Source organism: Tenrec ecaudatus, chromosome 2 (assembly GCF_050624435.1).
Source record: "Tenrec ecaudatus isolate mTenEca1 chromosome 2, mTenEca1.hap1, whole genome shotgun sequence".
Classification (NCBI taxonomy): domain Eukaryota; kingdom Metazoa; phylum Chordata; class Mammalia; order Afrosoricida; family Tenrecidae; genus Tenrec; species Tenrec ecaudatus.
In genome coordinates, this window is record NC_134531.1 from 155,663,253 (window position 1) to 155,682,207 (window position 18,955).

The 18,955-nt window shown below is 44.6% G+C and overlaps 1 protein-coding gene across 1 annotated transcript in view; it reads right to left on the reverse strand.

Annotated features, from left to right (window-relative positions):
• Positions 1-9,571, reverse strand: part of DPYSL3 (dihydropyrimidinase like 3) — a 158,340-nt gene extending 148,769 nt beyond the window's left edge. Inside the window, exon 1 of the mRNA XM_075541781.1 lies at positions 9,114-9,571. Coding sequence (XP_075397896.1) covers positions 9,114-9,494 — 381 coding nt within the window. The 5' untranslated portion in view covers positions 9,495-9,571. The remainder of the gene's footprint in view (positions 1-9,113) is intronic.
• Between the last annotated feature and the right edge of the window lie 9,384 nt (positions 9,572-18,955).

The window sequence follows — 18,955 nt, forward strand, 5'->3', positions numbered from 1 at the left end:
GTCCTACAGGGTCAGTACAAATCAGAATGAACTGAATGACAGTGAGTTTGCGCTTGTGTTAAATTACACATGGAAAAAGTATTGAAATGGCAAATATTGTGTTACATATGGTTTACTACCATAATTTATAACATTTTTAAAATGTAAAATTGAAACACAAAACAAAACCAAAAAAATCCAATGAAAAGAAATCGATCATTAAACCTACCGTACATCACAATAGAGTATTTTGCAGTCATTTGAAATTTTGCTTTAGAAGATACTTAATGCTTTATGTGCCAAAGTTTGTGGTTCAAACCCCTCAGAGCCTCCATGGGAGGAGATTGGAGCAATCCACTTTCATACCAATTTATAGTCTTGGGAGACCCCCAGGGGGACAGTTCTACTCGGTTCTATTGAGTAACTGTGCGTCAGAATCAGCCAGATGGCACACAACACCAGCAAGATGTCATGACAACTTACATTTGAAAAGAAGTTAGAAAACAAAGATATAGTATGCTATCCCGTTATTTTGAAAGAAAAAAATGTGTCACACATTTATACACACAAAACCGGCAGTATTGAGGGCAATGTTCTATGTTTTTGTATTATATATCTAATTGATTCATCTTTGTTTCTCCAACATCTGTTTTGGATTGTGTATCTCCAGACCTGGTGTTTGTTGAGGAAACAAATGAGGGGTGGGGGGAAGTAGTGTATAAATAAAGATTTAGGATAGCTCATGATATTTATAGTGCTCGTTATTAATTATTTCCCACAAGCCCAACCTCTCATACAGATGTGTGTGTGTTGAGGACATGGAATATGGTCCCATCACAAGCTATCAGAGTATTCAACTGTTCTCCCAGAAACTGGTCTATGAAAAAAGCATACAGCATGGAGAACCTCAGATAGACTGTGAGCTCTTTACTGGCTATAATAGTTACAGCCTCTGTGGTCTTGAGATGACAGCCTTCCAACAGCCATCCGTAAAGGGGGCAAGGTGTATTAATAGAGGGGGGCACAACACATCAGAGCTATATATTAAGAAATCTCCTTTAATATATATGTTGTGTATATTTTATAACGGTTTTAATTATAGGTGTGTGTGTGCGTATGTGTATAAATGCTGGTAGTATCAGAGGCTAAGCACTGAGTGGCTGAAAGGTTGGCAAATCGAACCCATCAGCCACTTCCCAGGAGAAATGTATGGCAGTCAGCTTCTGTAAAACTTAAAGCCTTGCATCAAAGAACCAAAAAATCCTAACATTGTGAATGACAGGGAGTGCGGAGTGCGGACCCAAAGCCCATCTGTAGGCAACTGGAGATCCCCTTACAGACGGGTTGCAGGGAGGAGAGGAGCCAGTCAGGGTGCAGTGAAGCAACGATGAAACACACAACTTTCCTCTAGTTCTTAAATGCTTCTTCCCCTCCCCCCCCCCATCATGATCCCAATCCTACCTTACAAATCTGGCTAGATCAGAGGTACACTGGTACAGATAGGAACTGGAAATAGGGAATCCAGGCTCAGGACCAGTGGTGAGAGTGGCGATACCGGGAGGGTGGAGGGAAGGTGGGGTAGAAAGGGGGAACCGATTACAAGGATCTACATATAACCTCCTCCCTAGGAGACAGACAACAGAAAAGTGGTTGAAGGGAGACAGTGTAAGATATGACAAAATAATAATAATTTATAAATTATCAAGGGTTCATGAGGGAGTGGTGGCAGGGAAGCAGGGAAAAAAATGAGGAGCTGATACCAAGGGCTCAAGTAGAAGGCAAATGTTTCCAGAATGATGGCAACAAATGTACAAATGCGCTTGACACAATGGATGGATGTATGGATTGTGATAAGAGTTGTATGAGCCCCCACTAAAGTGATTTAAAAACAACACCTGAAAGCCTTAGAAACTCCATGGGACAGTTGGACTCGATCCTTTGACCCCCAAAATCACTCACCCTGGCACAAATTCAGACTCATGGCAACCACACGCTTGTCAGAGTTCAACTGTTTTTATGTGGATGTGTGTTTCTCGAAGTAGCTCTCCAGGCCATTCTTCTGAAGCACCTGTGGGTAGACTTGTACCTCAAATCTTTTGTTTCATCAACTGACTGAGCATGATAACTGTTTGCAACACCCAAATCTCCAAACTCACTGACACAGTGAGTTTGAGCTCACAGGGACCCTATGAGACAGGTAGGACTGCTGCTGTGGGATTGTTACTCTTTCCACAGATAAAAAGCGTTGCCTTTCTGCCCCAGAACAACAGGTGGTTTCAAACTGCTACCCTTGGGGTTAGCAGCCCGATGCGTAATCCCTAAGTCACTGGGGCTATGCTCAAAATAATTTTGTATAGAAGTTCACAATCCATAAAGTGCATACACTATCACCACAGTCTTTTCATTTGAGAACGAGGGCAGCTGAAGAGCAGAGAAAGGGGAGCTTTCCTGCGCACCTTATAGAGCTTTTTAACGGTTGGGTCTTGAAACTGAGGCTGCTAATATTTTATCCAACTTTCTCCTGGCTTCATCTCATTGTTCTTTGATGAAGTAGAACTTTTTCAAAAATAAAATGCCATGTAAATCCACATAAAAAGTTTTGTCATCCTAGAAGCTTTTTAAAAAATCTTTATGTACTTAAGTGCGCCTTCTGCCTCCTCCAGAAAGGGAGAGTTTTGTCACATGTTGCTCGAGCCTTGGCCAGAGTCCCAATTCCCAGTACGCGCTCTCTGCTGTCTCAGAGGGATCATGCGTACAGGAAGAATGGCCCGCGGAAATTAGCCACAAAGAGAATCAGCTGAGACTTCTCAGCGAGAAAAGCATCGCAGGCAGCGCTCTGGCCATCTTCAGCATTACTTACAAGCGCCGTCAGCAAAGCCCTGTCTCCGGGGCCCATTACTCTGCGAGCACTCTGCCAATCTCAGCATTACAGAGAACGCACATATTTTCATGTTCATCAAATGCCAAAGTCAAGTTGAACCGGAGCTTTGAAAGGTTTCAAACACTGCCAAGAAGTAGTGGATGACCCAATACGCAAGGTAAACCCGAACTTATTCGTGCTTGCTGGCTAATTTGTAGTGAACACTTTCATGTTTTTCACCACCGACATGAAACCGTTCTCTACAAATGAGCAAATTGGCGCAAGTAAGCCTGTACTTACCTTGCTTACCAGGTATTGCTGCCAGGGATTATAAATTTGAAAAGCTTTGGTTCTGTGGGAAAGTTCTGTGGGGTTGGAAAAAAGCCAGCCTTATCTTGAAGAAGAATCATTGATGCCGTGGGTGGGTGGGGGGAGTAAAGTTGTTCACTACAGATTATTAAATAAGCAAAAATAACCTTGTGCTTATCTTTCTTATTGAGTAATTCAACACTGCTGCCAAGTTTAAGTCTGAAAATTTACTCCCAAGTGTGATTGTGGCCTGAGGGCCAGGTAAACAGAAGTCTTTTTTTCCTGGCCCAGGTGCCAACTGTCGTATGTCAGCGATGCCTTGTGAAATTTATTTACACTGACAGGGCTGGATTCTGATAGGCATGGAGGCCTTTATACACTAGGTTTCTGTGTCCAGCTGTCTTCTATTGTGGTGCAAGGTGGAGGAGCAAGCTCCAATTTCTCTCAATCACTTAGAAAACGTTAAGCCCAGGATGAAGCAGGTAAAGGACAAATGATAAAGAAGTCAGAGCCATGTTTCCTTTGCCTCAAATTGTCTCCCAGTGTGCCAGAGTCGCAGTTGACTTGGCAGCTTTCCCAAAAGTGGCCCAGCTGGGAATCGGGGAACTGGAACCAATGGGCTTCTCCTGTTAGGGTTTATCCATAGACCCAAATGATCCTAATGCATTTACTTTATTTCCACTGAATGTAGCAGTATCATTTGTTCATGGTTGACTATATATCATTATTCTCTATCAGGAATAGGCTTACCTTGAGGAACATTCTGTGTGGGTAGAAAGCCACCTTGAGAAATGGTGAGAAATATTTATTTGTTTTACTTAGAACCACTGTTCACTTACTGTCAAAGATTTCATCAAAATGTTATGTGACCAACAATGGAGAACTATGGTAGCTCAGATGCCTATCATGTGTAGACCAGACAGAGTCTCATTCCCTTGTGCACAGGTTTGCTCTGTGTTGGGAGTGACTCAGTGACACTTAACAACATGTGAAAAATCTAAATATATTAATTTACAGGTGTTTGCCAAGTAGGTACAGAAACCATGATGTCAACTCCCAGTAATGCCTCAAACATGGAATTTGGTGTTTGGAGTATAACTGATAGTCACCTTAATATTTTTAATCTGTCCAGTACTTTTTGTTAGGAAACCTGGTGGTAAAGTGGTTATGGACTGGGCTGCTGACTGTGAGGTTAGCAGTTCAAAACCACCACCTACTCCGCTTAATAAAAACAGGAATTTCTAGTCCAATAAACAGCCTTGCTATAAGGCAGAATGCATTATAATGAATTGTTGCACATGCAGTTAGTTTAAAATTTAGTGCCCTATCATTTGCTCTCCCATTTAATTTGTTCTAGTTTTTAATATTTCTGAATATTTTCTGCTTTATTTTCAAGACTTTTTACCTATTTTACTTTGTAATTGTTTTTAGTTTTTTGTGGTTTTGAAAATGTTTCTTCTGTATATGAAATTCACAGGGAATCCAGGACAGATGACTCTTTCAGGACCAGTGGTGAGAATGGCGATGCCTGGAGGGTGGAGAGAATGTGGGGTAGAAAGGAGGAACTGATTACAAGAATCTATGTATAGCCTCCTCCCTGGGGGAGGGACAGCAGAGAAGAAGGTGGGGGAGACATCGGACAGTGTAATATATGACAAAATAACAATAATTTATGAATGATGAAGGGTTCATGAGGTTAGGGGGAGTAGGGAAGGAGGGGGGAAATGAGCAGCAGATATTAAGGGCTCAAGTAGAAGGCAAAAGCTTTGAGAATGATGATGGCAACAAATGTACATATGTTCTTGACACAGTGGATGTATGTATGGATTGTGATAAGAATTGTATGAGCCCCCAATAAAATTATTTTTTAACAGAAATTCAGGATAATAAATCTATTGAGACAGTAACTGGATTAATAGTCTCTTGTGGGTACAGCAGGAGAGGTTGGGGATAACAGAGAGCTAATAACGATGAGCACAAGAATAAAGAATATGTTTTAAGATATTGGTGGTGATTGTACATTTTTTCTTGATGTGTTTGACCTATTGAGGTGTATGATATGAGCATTACATGGCAAGAAAACTGTTGGGGGGAAGGAGTTACAGTCTCATGGACCCACAGGAGCATTAAGAGTGGGGATTGACTCCAAAGCCGGGAGAGTTTGGGAGCACTTTTCATCAAGAATTGATGCATTTTAATTATGGTGTTGGTAAACAATATTGAAAGTACCATGGGCTGCCTAAACAAAAAGCCAATCTGTCCTGGAAGGAGTATAGCCAGAATGCTCCTTAGAAGCAAGGGATGGTGGACTTTTTCTCACGTCCTTTGGACATGTTATTATTATTTCCAGTCTCTGGAAAAATAGGATCACACTTGGTTCAGTGGGGCAGCGACAAGGAAGAAGATCTCCGACCAGACGGACTGACAAGGTGGCTACAACAATAGGTTTAAATGTAAGAAGAATGATGAAGATGGTGCAGGCCAGGCAGTGTTCCATTCTTGTCTTCACCGGGTTGTTATGGCACAGAACCAACTCCAAGGTGCCTAACACAGGAGCAACACTTTTGCTACCTAACATTTTCATAATCAAGCCATAGGTCAGTTCCTTAAGGATAGAGTTAACATTTAAGTTTGCTTAATAGACAAAGCACATTTTGATTCAATTAAAGATTGAAGGCGGTAAAAAACCCGCTGTCGACTAACTTAAAAATCAGAAGAATAAGGATTTTGCAGCAAATAATCTGAAGGGGCCTTGACTGCATTGGTTGGGGCAGAGTAGAGGGAAGTTTCTCAAGGTGTGGCAGCAAGGCAGGGCCCCTGCTTTGCATCACATTAACAGGGCAGGAGCAGAAGCAAGGATCAGGCTCTTCAATGGAAAGAAAAGCCTCATCCAGTCTGGGAAAAGCTTGTGTGGAACCAGAAGTCAGAGTTTGAATTCTGGTTCACCTCTTACTATCTAGCTTATTTCCCCTTCCGCTTGCCTTGTTTTCCACCTACTAGCACCTCCATCACCACCAGCAGCCCTGGGTGCTGGCGTCTGCCCTGTGAGATAATTCTAGTCTGTACTCTAGGATCTCAGTGAGTCAGAAACGCCACCAGCCAGGTATTTCCTCCCATGGGGCAGCTGGTGGGTTGCAACCTCTAACCTTTGGGTTAGCAGCCAAGCCTGTTGCCATTGTCTCATTAAGGCTTCTTAACTCACAGGCTATGCTCCCCCAACTAGTAAGGGTGAACCAGGTTCCATCCAACGTAGTCTGTCCACAGAGGAGCCCTGATGATGTAGTGGTTACATATTGAGCTGCCAACCACAAGGCCAGCAGTTCAAAACCATCAGCAGCTCCATGGAAGAACAACAAGGCTTTCTATTCCTTTATAGTGTTACAGTCTTGGAAACCACAGGGGCAGTTCTACCTCTGCTATAGAGGGTCACAGTGAGTCACAATCAACATAATGGACGTTGAGTTTGGTTTGGGTTTGGAGTCTTTCCACTGATCTTGAAGCACTGTTAGTACTAGTTGTCAAATATTTCCAGATTTCAGGATGGTGGTGATATTGAATCCCCTGATTCCTGTAAAGTTTGGCTATGCCAATGAAATGTGAGCCAAAGTCACCTTTCAGCATGTATGTGTGGGAGTTAACGCTCCATACAACTTGCCACCTGCTCCTCCTCTCCAGGCCCTGTACAGACGGAGCCGCCCTTGCCCCAGTGGTGAACAGGGCTCCTCTGTGACCCAGATGGAACAAGGATTGGGCCATTAGGATTTGAGTGTTGTTTGTTACAGTGACATCACCCACCCTTTTCTGACAGATACAAGAACCCATGTGCTTTCCAAATTTCTCAAATCTACTCAATAAGAAAACACATTCAGTCCTATATTTGCACAGCTCAGAGCTAACAATAACTTGTAGAAAATTATAGGTTGGCAGATTTAGGCTTAATTTGAAAGGAAAAAAACCATCACCAACAAAGTTTTCCAAGAGTTACTTCATGAAGCAGTGGCAGCAGGGGCAATATTTAAGCAAAAGTGATATGTAAATAGATGGCTTGATTGGGGGCACTAATAGAATAAACATTTATCCAGCACCAAAATGGGCAGAGCATATCTGCCCAAGATAAACCCAAACACGCAATCCCTAAACTAACTATCCAGTATATAACTAGATTACCTTTGTGGTCTCTTCTTGCAGTGTGATTCAACCAAACTAAAGATAATAACATAGCCTGGAAGAAGCTGACAGCAAGCCGAACTTACAAATAAGCATGTAGCCCTGGAAATCCTGCTGATGCTTAGGTTGTATGATTATTTTTCAATTAGGAGCCTAAAGTACGGGGTTTGCATAAGGGAGGAAAGGAGAATTGCTGGGTTTAAAGAGGGAACCCATTTCCTTTCTGCTGTTACCATTCTTACATCTTGCAAAGCAGGCTGCTATCTGACTTACATCAGGGGAGTTCCTGCAGCGGGAAGGCACTGACTCACAGCGATTGTTACTGACCTTTTCCATCACTTCTCCCGCCCCCTTCCCTCAGAGTCAGGAAGGGAACATTTCAGGAAGGAACAAGTCCGACCTGAAGAGAGGGCAATCCTCTTTGCAGAGGGCCCGATTCTTTAGTTTAGAACTGAGGTACCTTCTTCCAAAATACCACAAGTCCTTAAAAGGGCCTGCGAGCAGGGCCCAGAGGCAGCCCGTTTTTCTAAGGATACACGTGAAAATTACCAATGAAAATTGTAACCGCCTGGAACAAAAGCATTGTTTTTCTCTTTCAAATGGCTTCTCTAAAAAAAATAGCATCAGGGTCAGTAAGTGCTTAACTTGGTGGCAGCCATCATGGTTTACGAGTAAGTTTTAAAAAATTTTTTTCGAAAATTAAACAACGGACCGAGGTGTTGTCCTTTCAGAGGTCCACTGTCCCTTAATGGAAAAACGCCTAAAATCTGGATAAACATGAATTGTCATTGTTCTGAGGCTGATCTTTCCATTTCAGGTTATTATTCATCACAATGTCAGCGCAGAATAATATACGCAGGCAGACTTCACAGCCATTGCCTAGACAAGAGTGGCATCCCCTGATGACCATTGTTCACCAACTCAAAAGTATCCCTTTGAACTTTGAATCCTCCAGCTCTGTCCCAAGCCTGAATTTTCTGCACACCCTGATTTTTCACAGACAAGCACACCGGGGCCAGCTGCAGTGACATGCCTTCCGAAGAGAGGGACGCATTTCTCTAAAGTACACAAGACAGAAGGACCTGCCTTTGGCACGCGGCAAGAGAAGCAGAGAATTTAGAGGCCGTGTTCATTTAATGTGCATCCTTCCTGCTCCAGTCTATGTTCCAAATGACACAGAGACCCTTCCAGGGGCGGCTGCCACCCGCTGGGACGCCCCACGCCCTGTACAAACACAGATGGTCAGCGTCCATAAAGACAGCGGCGCTGCCTAGAGATTCGGGTGTCTAGTCTATTGACTCAGCCCCCAAAAGTTTCAGGGATAGTGCTGCGGGGTGAAGCGTTAGGAGGGGAGACTGCATGGCCCATCCTGTACCTTCCACCAGTCCCAGGGAGAAGGCCGCTTGTCCCCAGCATCGGTTTGCCCTCTGCCCTAGTGCCCCGGGCTGGAGCATTCATCCAAGGCCACACAGGGCCGAGACAATCCGGTTGGTTCCGCAGCGGGAGAGAAGGGATGGGAATCACCGCGCTTTCCCGGGCTGGCCGGCCTGACACACCCACCCAGAGCGGCGGATCTGGGGGTGCGGCTGGAGTCCCGGGGCCAAGGACCGGGTGCCTGGCTCATCCGCGGGCACGGGGATGCTGCCACTGGGAACACGGGGCTCCGCGGAGGATGTCTGTTTCCCTCCCCCAGTCGCCCGCCGGTGCCAAGTGAGCGGGAGAAAGTTGCGCGCGGCCATGGCGCCCAGGGCGGAGAAGTGAGCCCCCAGCCCCCGCCCGGCCCACGGAGCGCCCTTACCTCTTCTTTGGGGCCCAGGTTCTGCAGCACCTCCTTGCCGGTCGCACTCCGGATCTCCACCCCGGCGGGCGCCGGAGAAGCGGGCGCGGGATCCCGGCTCTCCTCGCGGCCCGCGCCCCTGCGCGCCGGGTCCCCCTCGGCGGCCGCGTGGGGCCCTGCGCCGCGGGCGCTGCCCTGGCTGCTGCGGGGGGTCTTGGCGCCCCGCTGCCCCACGCTCAGGGCATCGAAATCCAGCGTCTTGCTCTCGTAGGCGCCCTCCACGTTGCAGAACATGCCGCCGTACTTCTGCCGCGGGACTTGGTCGGTGGTGCCCGGCCGGGCGAGGTACACGGGCAGGTCGTCCTCGTGGGAGCTGTCCCAGCCCCTGCGGCCCGAGGCCATGGCGGGAGCGCGGCCGCGGCCCGCGGGCTTTCTTCCCCACTGGCGGAGAGGGCAGCGGCCGGCGGCGCGCGCGGAGCCTCAGCGACTGGGCGGGGGAGGCGCCTGAGCCTGCGCGCCAGAGGCGGCGGGGCTGCCCCGTCCGCGGCCGCCCAGCCAGCCAGCAGCCGCCGGTCCCGCGCCGCGCCGCGCCCCGCGCAGAAGCCCCCCAGGCCGCCCGCACCCCCACCCCGGCGCGGCCTCACACGCTCACGCACAGTTGTTGGCCAGCACACATCTCTAAACTTGGAGCTGGGGCGCACGCGCGCGCGCGCACACACACACACACACACACACACACACACACACTCACACAGCCTGCTCACACGCAACGACCCTGGACATGCTTGCTGAACGGAGACACGATTCAGGTGTCTCAGCAAGATTCCCCACTCCAAACTTGACTCCCACGAACGCCGGAGTTTGCCGCACAGACACAGGTCTGAGGACCCACGTGTGTCAAGCCCAAAGCCAAGTCCAAGTTACACACACCCTTAGGTTTATTGGAGTCACAACTCTCAAGATGGCTTCTTTAGAACTCCAGACTCGCCTCGCCCTCATTTTAGAACTCTCAGGGTTGTAGTATTTGCCACACACACCTGTACCTTCCACTTTCCCTCTTGGAATAGTTTACGTGCGCGCGCGCACACACGCATGCATGCACCCTATTATCTCATTGGCAATCACATGAACCTGTCCTTGACATGCAAATTTATACTCAAATTCATTCCCATTTTTGTTTGTATGTTTTCTTTTTATTGTGAAATGGGTAAAGGTTTAAAACCCTTTCTTGATTTATATACACAACCCCGGCTTGTGGAAACGGCAGCATAAATGGATACACGGTCCATTGGTATCTAAAAGGTGCCAGGTTCAAACCTGCCCAGTAATGCCTACAAAGACAGCCCTGGTGTTCTCATCTGCAAAGGCCACTGTCTTGAACACCGGATAGAGCAGTTCTATTTTGTATTCAAGGGATTCCCCTGAGTTGGATTCCACTCCATAGGAACTAACAGCAACTGACTTGTCTGGTTTCTCCTCCCTTAGTTTGCCTCCCAGATTAGAGATCACAGACATGCACACATCCATAGATGTCGCAGTGCAAAACTACTCATTCAAAACTGTTGTCCTCATTTAACAATCTCCAGGTCCAGTGCTCACAGTTACATCATCTGTTGTCAATTTGAGAGGACTAAGAGTGAAGGGGTGGAGTTTAGCCTGTCAGTCAGGTCGCAGCTTGATGACTTCTTCTGGAGGTACAAAGGAGATAAATAGCTCGCTGGAGCGCTCTCGCTCTCTCTCTCTCTCTCTCTCTCTCTCTCTCTCTCTCTCTCTCTCTCTCTCCCCCCCACTGGACTTTCCTTTTGACAAGCCATATGGAGACCCCTGATGGAGCCAGAGTCCTGGCTTGAGGAACCATGTGGAGACCCACACCAGCACTGAGATGCTTACACAGCCACTGGATCCATAAGACTTTCCATCCACTGGCCTGTGATCTTCCTGCATTTGGTGCCATTTCATGTGTTTCCTGAGTCTGAAGAGGAATTTACCGAATGGCATTGACATATGAGCTAATATAGGACTTATGGACTTGATCTGGACTGGGCTGGGATGTTTTCTCAATATTCAATTGCTCTTGTGGATAAAGCTCTTTCTTATACACAGATGAATGTGTATGGATTTGTTTCTCTAGTCTACTCAGACACACACACACACACACAGGTTAACCACAATCACAATCCTATCCCATTGCACAGAGAACCAGCTTTATCTCACAAATGCACAGCCCAGGCCTTCAAATGCTTCCATTCAATGTTACCTCACAGGCACACAGACTATCTGTTGTAGGACATGCGCTCACTCACGACTTTATAGTCCTCACAAAAACCCACCTGGAATCTTAACCCAGACTTCAGCGCATCCATAAACAACAGACCTTGTGCCACTCACCCTAGAAACTGCATGGCCCAAATTAAACTGCCCATCCCTCTCAAACCCACATTCATTTATTGATTTAGTCAACATGAACGGGCACCAACCCTGATGTGTGGGTTACAGATCAGGATATTATATGAACCTCCTGGTCAGCAGTTCCATCCCACCAGCTACTCTGTGGGAGGATGACGAGGCCTTCTGCTCCTGTAAAGACTGACAGCCTTGAGAAGCCCAAGGAGCAGCTCTCCTCAGCCCTGTAGAATTGCTATGATTTGGAAGGAATTCAATCACAGGAGGTTTGGTGGAGGGGGAGGTTGTTCTTTAAGAAGTACTAGAGGGACAGTATGAAACAAAACAGATGGGGGTCCTGCCTCGCCAAGAGTATAATGTATTGCCAACTACTTTTGTATAGCACAACTATTCCCTTTTCTGCTCAACATCTGAGCTTTGTTTTCTGAACCCCCATGACATCACCAGCACCATGAAAGTAGAAATCTGGTCCTGCTTGATTTTTTTTAATGCCAGAACATTGGCAGGCAAACTATGTAGGTGCTCAACAAACCTATGAACGAACAATAATAATGATAATGAAGAACTTTTATCGAGCTGTTGCTCAGTGCCAGTCATTATATTGTAAAAGTCTTTCACATATGTTACTCATTTCACCCGGGCAAGCTCATGCCAGGCTTCTTTGTCCACAAGGACACAGTGTTGGAAGGCATCCTGTACTGAAGCTGATGGATTGAAACACTGAATCTCATATGTGGAGATGAATTCAAACCTCCATGACATTGAGTCCGTTCTGACACACAGTGACCCTCGGGGACAGAGGGGACCCTAGGGGACAGAGGTGGTGAGTCTCTAAAGGAGCAGGAAGCATCGTCTTTCTCGGGTGGAGCAGGTGACGAGTTTGGCCCATAGACCGTGTGGATAGCAGCCCAAGTTGTAGCCCATTAGGTCACCGACTAGGCCACTGGGGAGCATGTCGGTGGCTGGCCTGGGTTAGGGGATGAACTTTTGGAGATGGAAATTGGCCTGAACCAGGACCTAAGACCAGCATGGTGTTACTTGGTTTCTGCCGAGTTGCGTCTACACCTTCCCCTCCCACCCCCCACCCCCAAACACCATGAAGAGAGAGGCACCTGTGAAACTCCCGGTGCTCTGTCCAAACTGGCCAGGGTGTCTCAAGTTGCCTTTGGACCCCTTGAAACCTCTGGACAGCTGCTTCTTTAACATAAACACACTTGTAAATTGGGTGTAGACTTAGAAGGTCATGGGAGAGATGAGGAACCACAGTCATTCCCTCCCCCTTTGTTCACTTAGGTATTTCTCTTACTCTTCCCCACGGCTCTCAGTGCCTTGTCTACTTCCAAATTTCCTCAGAGACTTTTAATGGGACACTTGGTATGTGCACAGTATTGTCCTAACTTCTCTTCTGTGTGACTTAACTCTAGTGAAGGGACTCAAACAAGAAATAAGAAAAAAATATCCACTGCCATCCAGTCTATTAAGACTCATGAACCAAACCTAACTCCTGTCACCTAGTAGATTGTGACTCATGGCAACCCCACTGGGCAGGGCAGAACTGCTCCTGGGGGTTTCCAAGACTGTGCCTCTTTATAGGAGCAGCAAGCCTCCTAGAGCAGTAGCAGCCCACCACGTGAACCACCACACGCTCAGGACCCCGCATTCTGACTCAGAGTTACCCCTCATAGAGACTTTGCGGTTATACATCTTTACAGGAGCCAATAGTCTCTTCTTTCTCTCACGGAATAGCTGTTGGATTTGAACCACCGACCTGGAAGTGTTATTAAGATTTTACTGTATAAGATATGAAAACAATAATCTATAACTTATCAAGGGTTCATGAGGGACAGTGGAGGAGGGAGGGTGGAAATGAGGAGCTGATATCAAAGGTTCAAGTAGAAATAAAGTGTTTTGAAAATGATGATGGCAGCATATGTGAAAATGTGCTTGACACAATAGATGAATGTATGGATTGTGATAAGAGATCTAAGAGCCCCCAATAAAAGTGTTTAATAAAAGAATAAATACATAAATAGCCAAGTAGGAATGAAGAAACAAAGTATGCATGTAAAAATAGTTGCCAATAAGGGCTTTCAGAGATGTCAAAAATAAAGGATAGGAATGGTAAATAAAAAACAAAGGAATGAAAAAAAAAGAATTTATTATGTATCAGGCTCTATAATAAAAATTTCCTATGCACATCTTAATTAATTTTCACCCTAAAAGTTGGATTCTGTTATTATCTCTTTTTTACCCCCAAGGAAAGGGCGTCTCTGAGCAAATGACCAGTTAGGACAGTCATCATTTGGAACAAGATATGCGCAAAATAGACCTAAGGATTCCCTTGAGAGGGGCCACATTTGGAGCAGCGATGTCTGCTGATCCAGGTGAGAGGGCACATGGGCGTTGATAAGCGGCTTTTTAGTTATGTTTCAGCTGTGTTGCCTCATAACTGCGCCTGATGTAATGTGTGTGGCCGGCAACTGCATTTATTCACTATGCATGATATGTGAAAGTCAACTGCTGCATATGCACATAGGTGCGGAGTTTAAAAAGCAATGCAGCATCTTAAAAAGAAGCCTGAAATAGAAATGGTAGGTTGACTCCAGTTCTACAATTATTTCTACTGCATGTTCACCTCAGCCACCTCCTGGAATTAGGAAGGACTCTATTCTTTAAACCAGGCATGTCCTAAGAACCTCACATGCTCCCTCAGTCTCTATGACACGTCCATAGGATTAGTGTATTATTATTATTATTCCCTTTCTCCAGTGAAGAAAAGGATGAGGCGTAAAGGAGTTAAGTGAAAAACAAAGAGCATTTTCTCTAAATTCACTTCCGACTCGTGGCTACCTTGTGTGTATCAGAGGAGCGTCTGTCCCATGGGGCTTCCAATGGCTGCTTTGGGGCATCAGATTGCCAAGCCTTTCTGCCAACATGCCTGTAGGTGGGCTTCATAGCCAACCATTTCTTTAGCTAGCAGCTGAGTGTCCTACCAATTGGCATCACCCAGGGGCCCCAGAGAAGTTAAGTACCTGTACTTTAAGTTGGAATCTGAAGCCTCCACTAGCAGATTGCACAGCCTGTGCACCATATGAAAGATCTGTCTTGTAGGGATCTGGTGAGATAATAAATGGGAAGATCATACATCAGGTGTTAACAAATGATGTAGCTCTGTGCATCTTACTGAAAGTTTGTAGGATCGAGTATACCTGAAATATAGGATCAAGTATACCTATTGGAAGGAAACCCTGGCGATGCACATCTGAAAACCTGTGAAAGCCATTGAAAACCTTGAGAGGACAGTTTCCTCAGACACACATGGGGTTCCCATGAGTCAGAATTGACTCATGGATTCGCTGTTGTTTTGAGTTGTTCTTGGATTAACTTTAAGAAACTGAATCACACATGGAAGTATCTTAGCCATCTCCTAATAAAGGCATTTTGAACATCTGCAATCTTGTAAGGCAAAGGAAACATTACTGTGACATACACATGAATGAGAGCAATAGTCCACAGCTATGCACTATTGAGCTTTTTAGTGAAGGAGATATCCAAACCATGGTCCAATAGCAAACTATTTTTATAATGTGGGCTACGAGGAGATAGAGCTTCTACTGTGTCACACACTTGATTGAGTTTGCTTTTCCTGGAACTGCAGGAAGTCACGTGTCACTCTGCATTGTGAGCCTGAAGCATATCGGATTCGAGCTTCGGGGACATGTGTTCCGGAGGTATCTTGTATTACCTATATATCAGCAGAAGGTAGACTCCACTGTAGTAAAGCAGTGGCTCACACCAAGCCATCTTGATGTGACAGCATACAGAAATTCCTTTATGGAAAGATAAATTGCACTGCCTTCTTGTAAGGCAAAAATGTACCCAGCAGAAGAAAAAATTCACTAAAGGGTTGCCTCCAAGCTCAGAATGAGAGAATGAAGCAGTTAGGCTCACCAGTGAATTTAAATATTTCTGATCAAAAGCCACACTGGACCCTCTGAATTTCAGGAATCTGAAAGACTATTTTATCCCACCCTACCCCTGCCCACTGTACAGTCCCGGAGATTAGCCTCGTTTCCCACTCTCCAGACAGCTTATCGGAATAAGCCAATGTTTGCACATTTCAGCCTGCCGCCAGACACACGGTAATGAACGCAGAAGCCAAACTCACTACCATGGAACCAATTCTGACTTGTTGTGGCCCTTTAGGACAGGGTCAAACTACCCTGTGAGTGTCCAGGACTATGAATTGTTAACAGGAGTCGAAGTGCCATCTTTCTCCTGGGACACAGGCAGTGCTCCATAAATATCAGTCCTTACGATCTTGAGAGTTTATGTAGATTCATCACAAATATCTTGTAAAATTTGCAATAATGAGTTTGATTATATGTCCTATAACATTTGCTTTGCAGAATTCCATGGAGCAACCGATGGCTTAAAATTGTTTTGTGTATATATTTTAATAGCTATTTTCAACACCCCTCCATCATCCTCTAAGAATTTTCATGACAAGTTACCCTTATATTTCAGCTAACTATTCGGTGACCAAAATATTCATTCAGAAACTAAAATCAAGTTGTTTTTCAAATACAGCCCTCATTGCATAACCATAAAGAACGCCAGTTTTAAATGTATGCCAATATTTTAGACAAAAATACACTTATTGAGATGGTGAAGATTGCTGATGGAAAATTATAGAACTGAGCGGCTAACTTTCTATGATATTAGTAGATTTCTGTGAATGTACTACCTAAAGTGAAAAATAAAAACAAAACACCATTAGACTTCTCCTCACTGCGGTTGGACAGCTGAGTGCAGGAAATGATCTCTCTGGTGACAGCATGGAATGAAGGTTTACCAACGCCCTCGATGGAGATCCTTTCCAGCAAAGGATTAGTTAGTAAAACAGGACATAATCGCTTCCCTGGTAGGAGATTGTTGGGGTTTTCTTCCTCCTTTTATACCCTGAGCAAATTTTAATCACAGAATTCCTTATCCTTAAATTGGAAAGTAAATTTTGAAGTAGTTGACAATTACTATTCTAAAACAGATATGCACTCCCAAGATACTAATGCCCGGATTTTCTCCAGTCAGATGCATAGGTGCACCTTAATCTCTTAAATGATAATCTCTAAGTAAAGGCCAGAGAATAAATCGGGTTAAAAGATGAAACAAAGAAAAACAAAAACAACCCCTGACCTGCCCAATCCCTACCAGACACATTGGCTCATAAATGTTTCCAAATTTTCAAAAAATGTTTACTTGTCCAGTTACCCTTTATGGGTTTGTTTGTTGTTTTGTTTGGGGTTTTTTGGCCATTTACAAAAAATATATCTAATTGGTTTTGCATTATTCTTATAAGAAACTCATTCTCATTCTGCTTAGTCAAACCAACAAAATTCTCTCTTGCCCTTTTCCTATATCAAAGATAAAAACAATAACTAATCCTTCATTTATTTCTCCCTCCCTCCCTCCCTCCCTCCCTCCCTCCCTCCCTTCCTTCCTTCCTTCCTTTTTAGTAATAAAAAATTCAAAACTACAGATAAGCAGTGAGTAGTGTAGTAAAGTCCTATGCTCATGCTGTCTAGATTTTATAAATGCTAACTTTGTATCTTATCATCTATTTTAAGAAAACATTGTATTTAAGAGCCCTGTGTACCTCTTACAAAACCCACCTCTCTCTTCCTTTCTCTGTTTTAGAAACATGAATCTCTCAAATATTTCCAGAATCTATTAGAAGCTGATATGCACACCTTTCAAATGAAATTCTTTTTTTCCGTTAGGACCCAGAATATTTTCTCCTTACCAAATAAGTGACTTAGTTTAATCAGTGGGTTTTCACTAGGACCATTGGTCAGAGATATGCGTGGATGCCCTGTACTCCACGAGGAAGCTGGAGGTCACAGCAATAACTAGGCTTTCTTCTGTGGAAATAAAAGGACAGACTCAATATAATGAATTGGGGCACATCATGTCAACAGGACCTCTCAGAGAAGGTGTGTGTCTTCAGAATATTGTGTTTCTTGATGAGCCTATGCTGACTGTACAGACGCTGCTCACAAATGAACCATTTGCACCAAGTTTACTCTTAGTGGGAATATTTTCACTGTCACAGCTTGAGGGCCTGGAGGACACCTGAGCAGGAAACTTTACCTTTGAAAAGATAACTTTTACTGGAATACTCCCTTGAGTCTACGTTAAGTAATGCCGGAAGAAAACATGGCAATCTGGAAAGAGAAGCCCCTTTCATGCCAGACAGACCCTCGCTGTCTCCACCGGACAAGGGCACATCCTGGCTCCAGCGTAAGAGTATGAGGGACCCAGACTGAGAGAGACTGAAGGGGAGGGAAACGTGGTGAATACAGTAGTTCTCTCACTGAGGATTTCATGGCTGTGCCTAGGATGGAGAACACATGAGTGCCTTGGTACTGACTTCTTACCTCAGTGCTACTTTTGTCTGATTTCCTTTTCTTGTTAATAAATAACTCATTGTCGGAGCTACTCTCTGGAACCTCGCAGGCCCCCAGATAACTTGCAAATGAAAGTAACTGCAAAGGAAACAGTATCCCTTCAATCTTTCCAAGCTGTCAGAATGCTTTCTGTAATTTTGAAAAGTGTGTGTGTGTGTGTGTGTGTTATCAATTGAGTGAGGGATGAAGTGTATCAAACATGTATAATGCTATGGAAACTCTGCTAGAGGTGTGTGAGCAATTAGGGTAATCATATACCCCTGTTTCCATTTATTATTCCGAAATATCAGGGTATTTATGTGGAGTTTGATATGATTGGGAAGAGCTTGTTTGAAATCAGAAATTCTGGATCACAATTCTGGGTCACCAGTGGCTGAGGAATTCTTCATAAAAACTTAATCTTGGGGGGAAAGGTGAAATGTTATCTATCAAACTGGACCTGTTCACTATAAATGTTATTTATTCTCCTCAATGTCTAAGACCTAACAGGTAATCAATAAATACATACTGAATTATTATCATCTGGATTTGTTGTTCTTCTTCTTCAAAGTACATAGAATTCCATGTACTTTGCAAATAAAGTCTTTGTGGTGAACAAAGTGAAAAATATATTTTGGAAATCAAATCAGTTGAACTTTGATTTTTGCCTTTAATAATAGTTGTGCCAATTTTAATATTTCTGTGTGTGTATAAATTTTTTTATTAGGGGCTCGTGCAACTCTTATCACAATCCATACATACATCAATTGTGTAAAGCACATTTGTACATTCACTGCCCTCATCTTTCTCATAACATTTACTCTCCACCTAAGCCCCTGGTATCAGTTCCTCATATTTTCCCCTCCCTCCCCACTCTCTACTCCCTCATGAACCCTTGATAATTTATTATTTTGTCATATCTTTCCCTGCCCGACGTCTCCCTTCACCCACTTTTCTGTTGTCTGTCCCCCAGGGAGGAGGTCACATGCAGATTCTTGTAATCGGTTCCCCCTT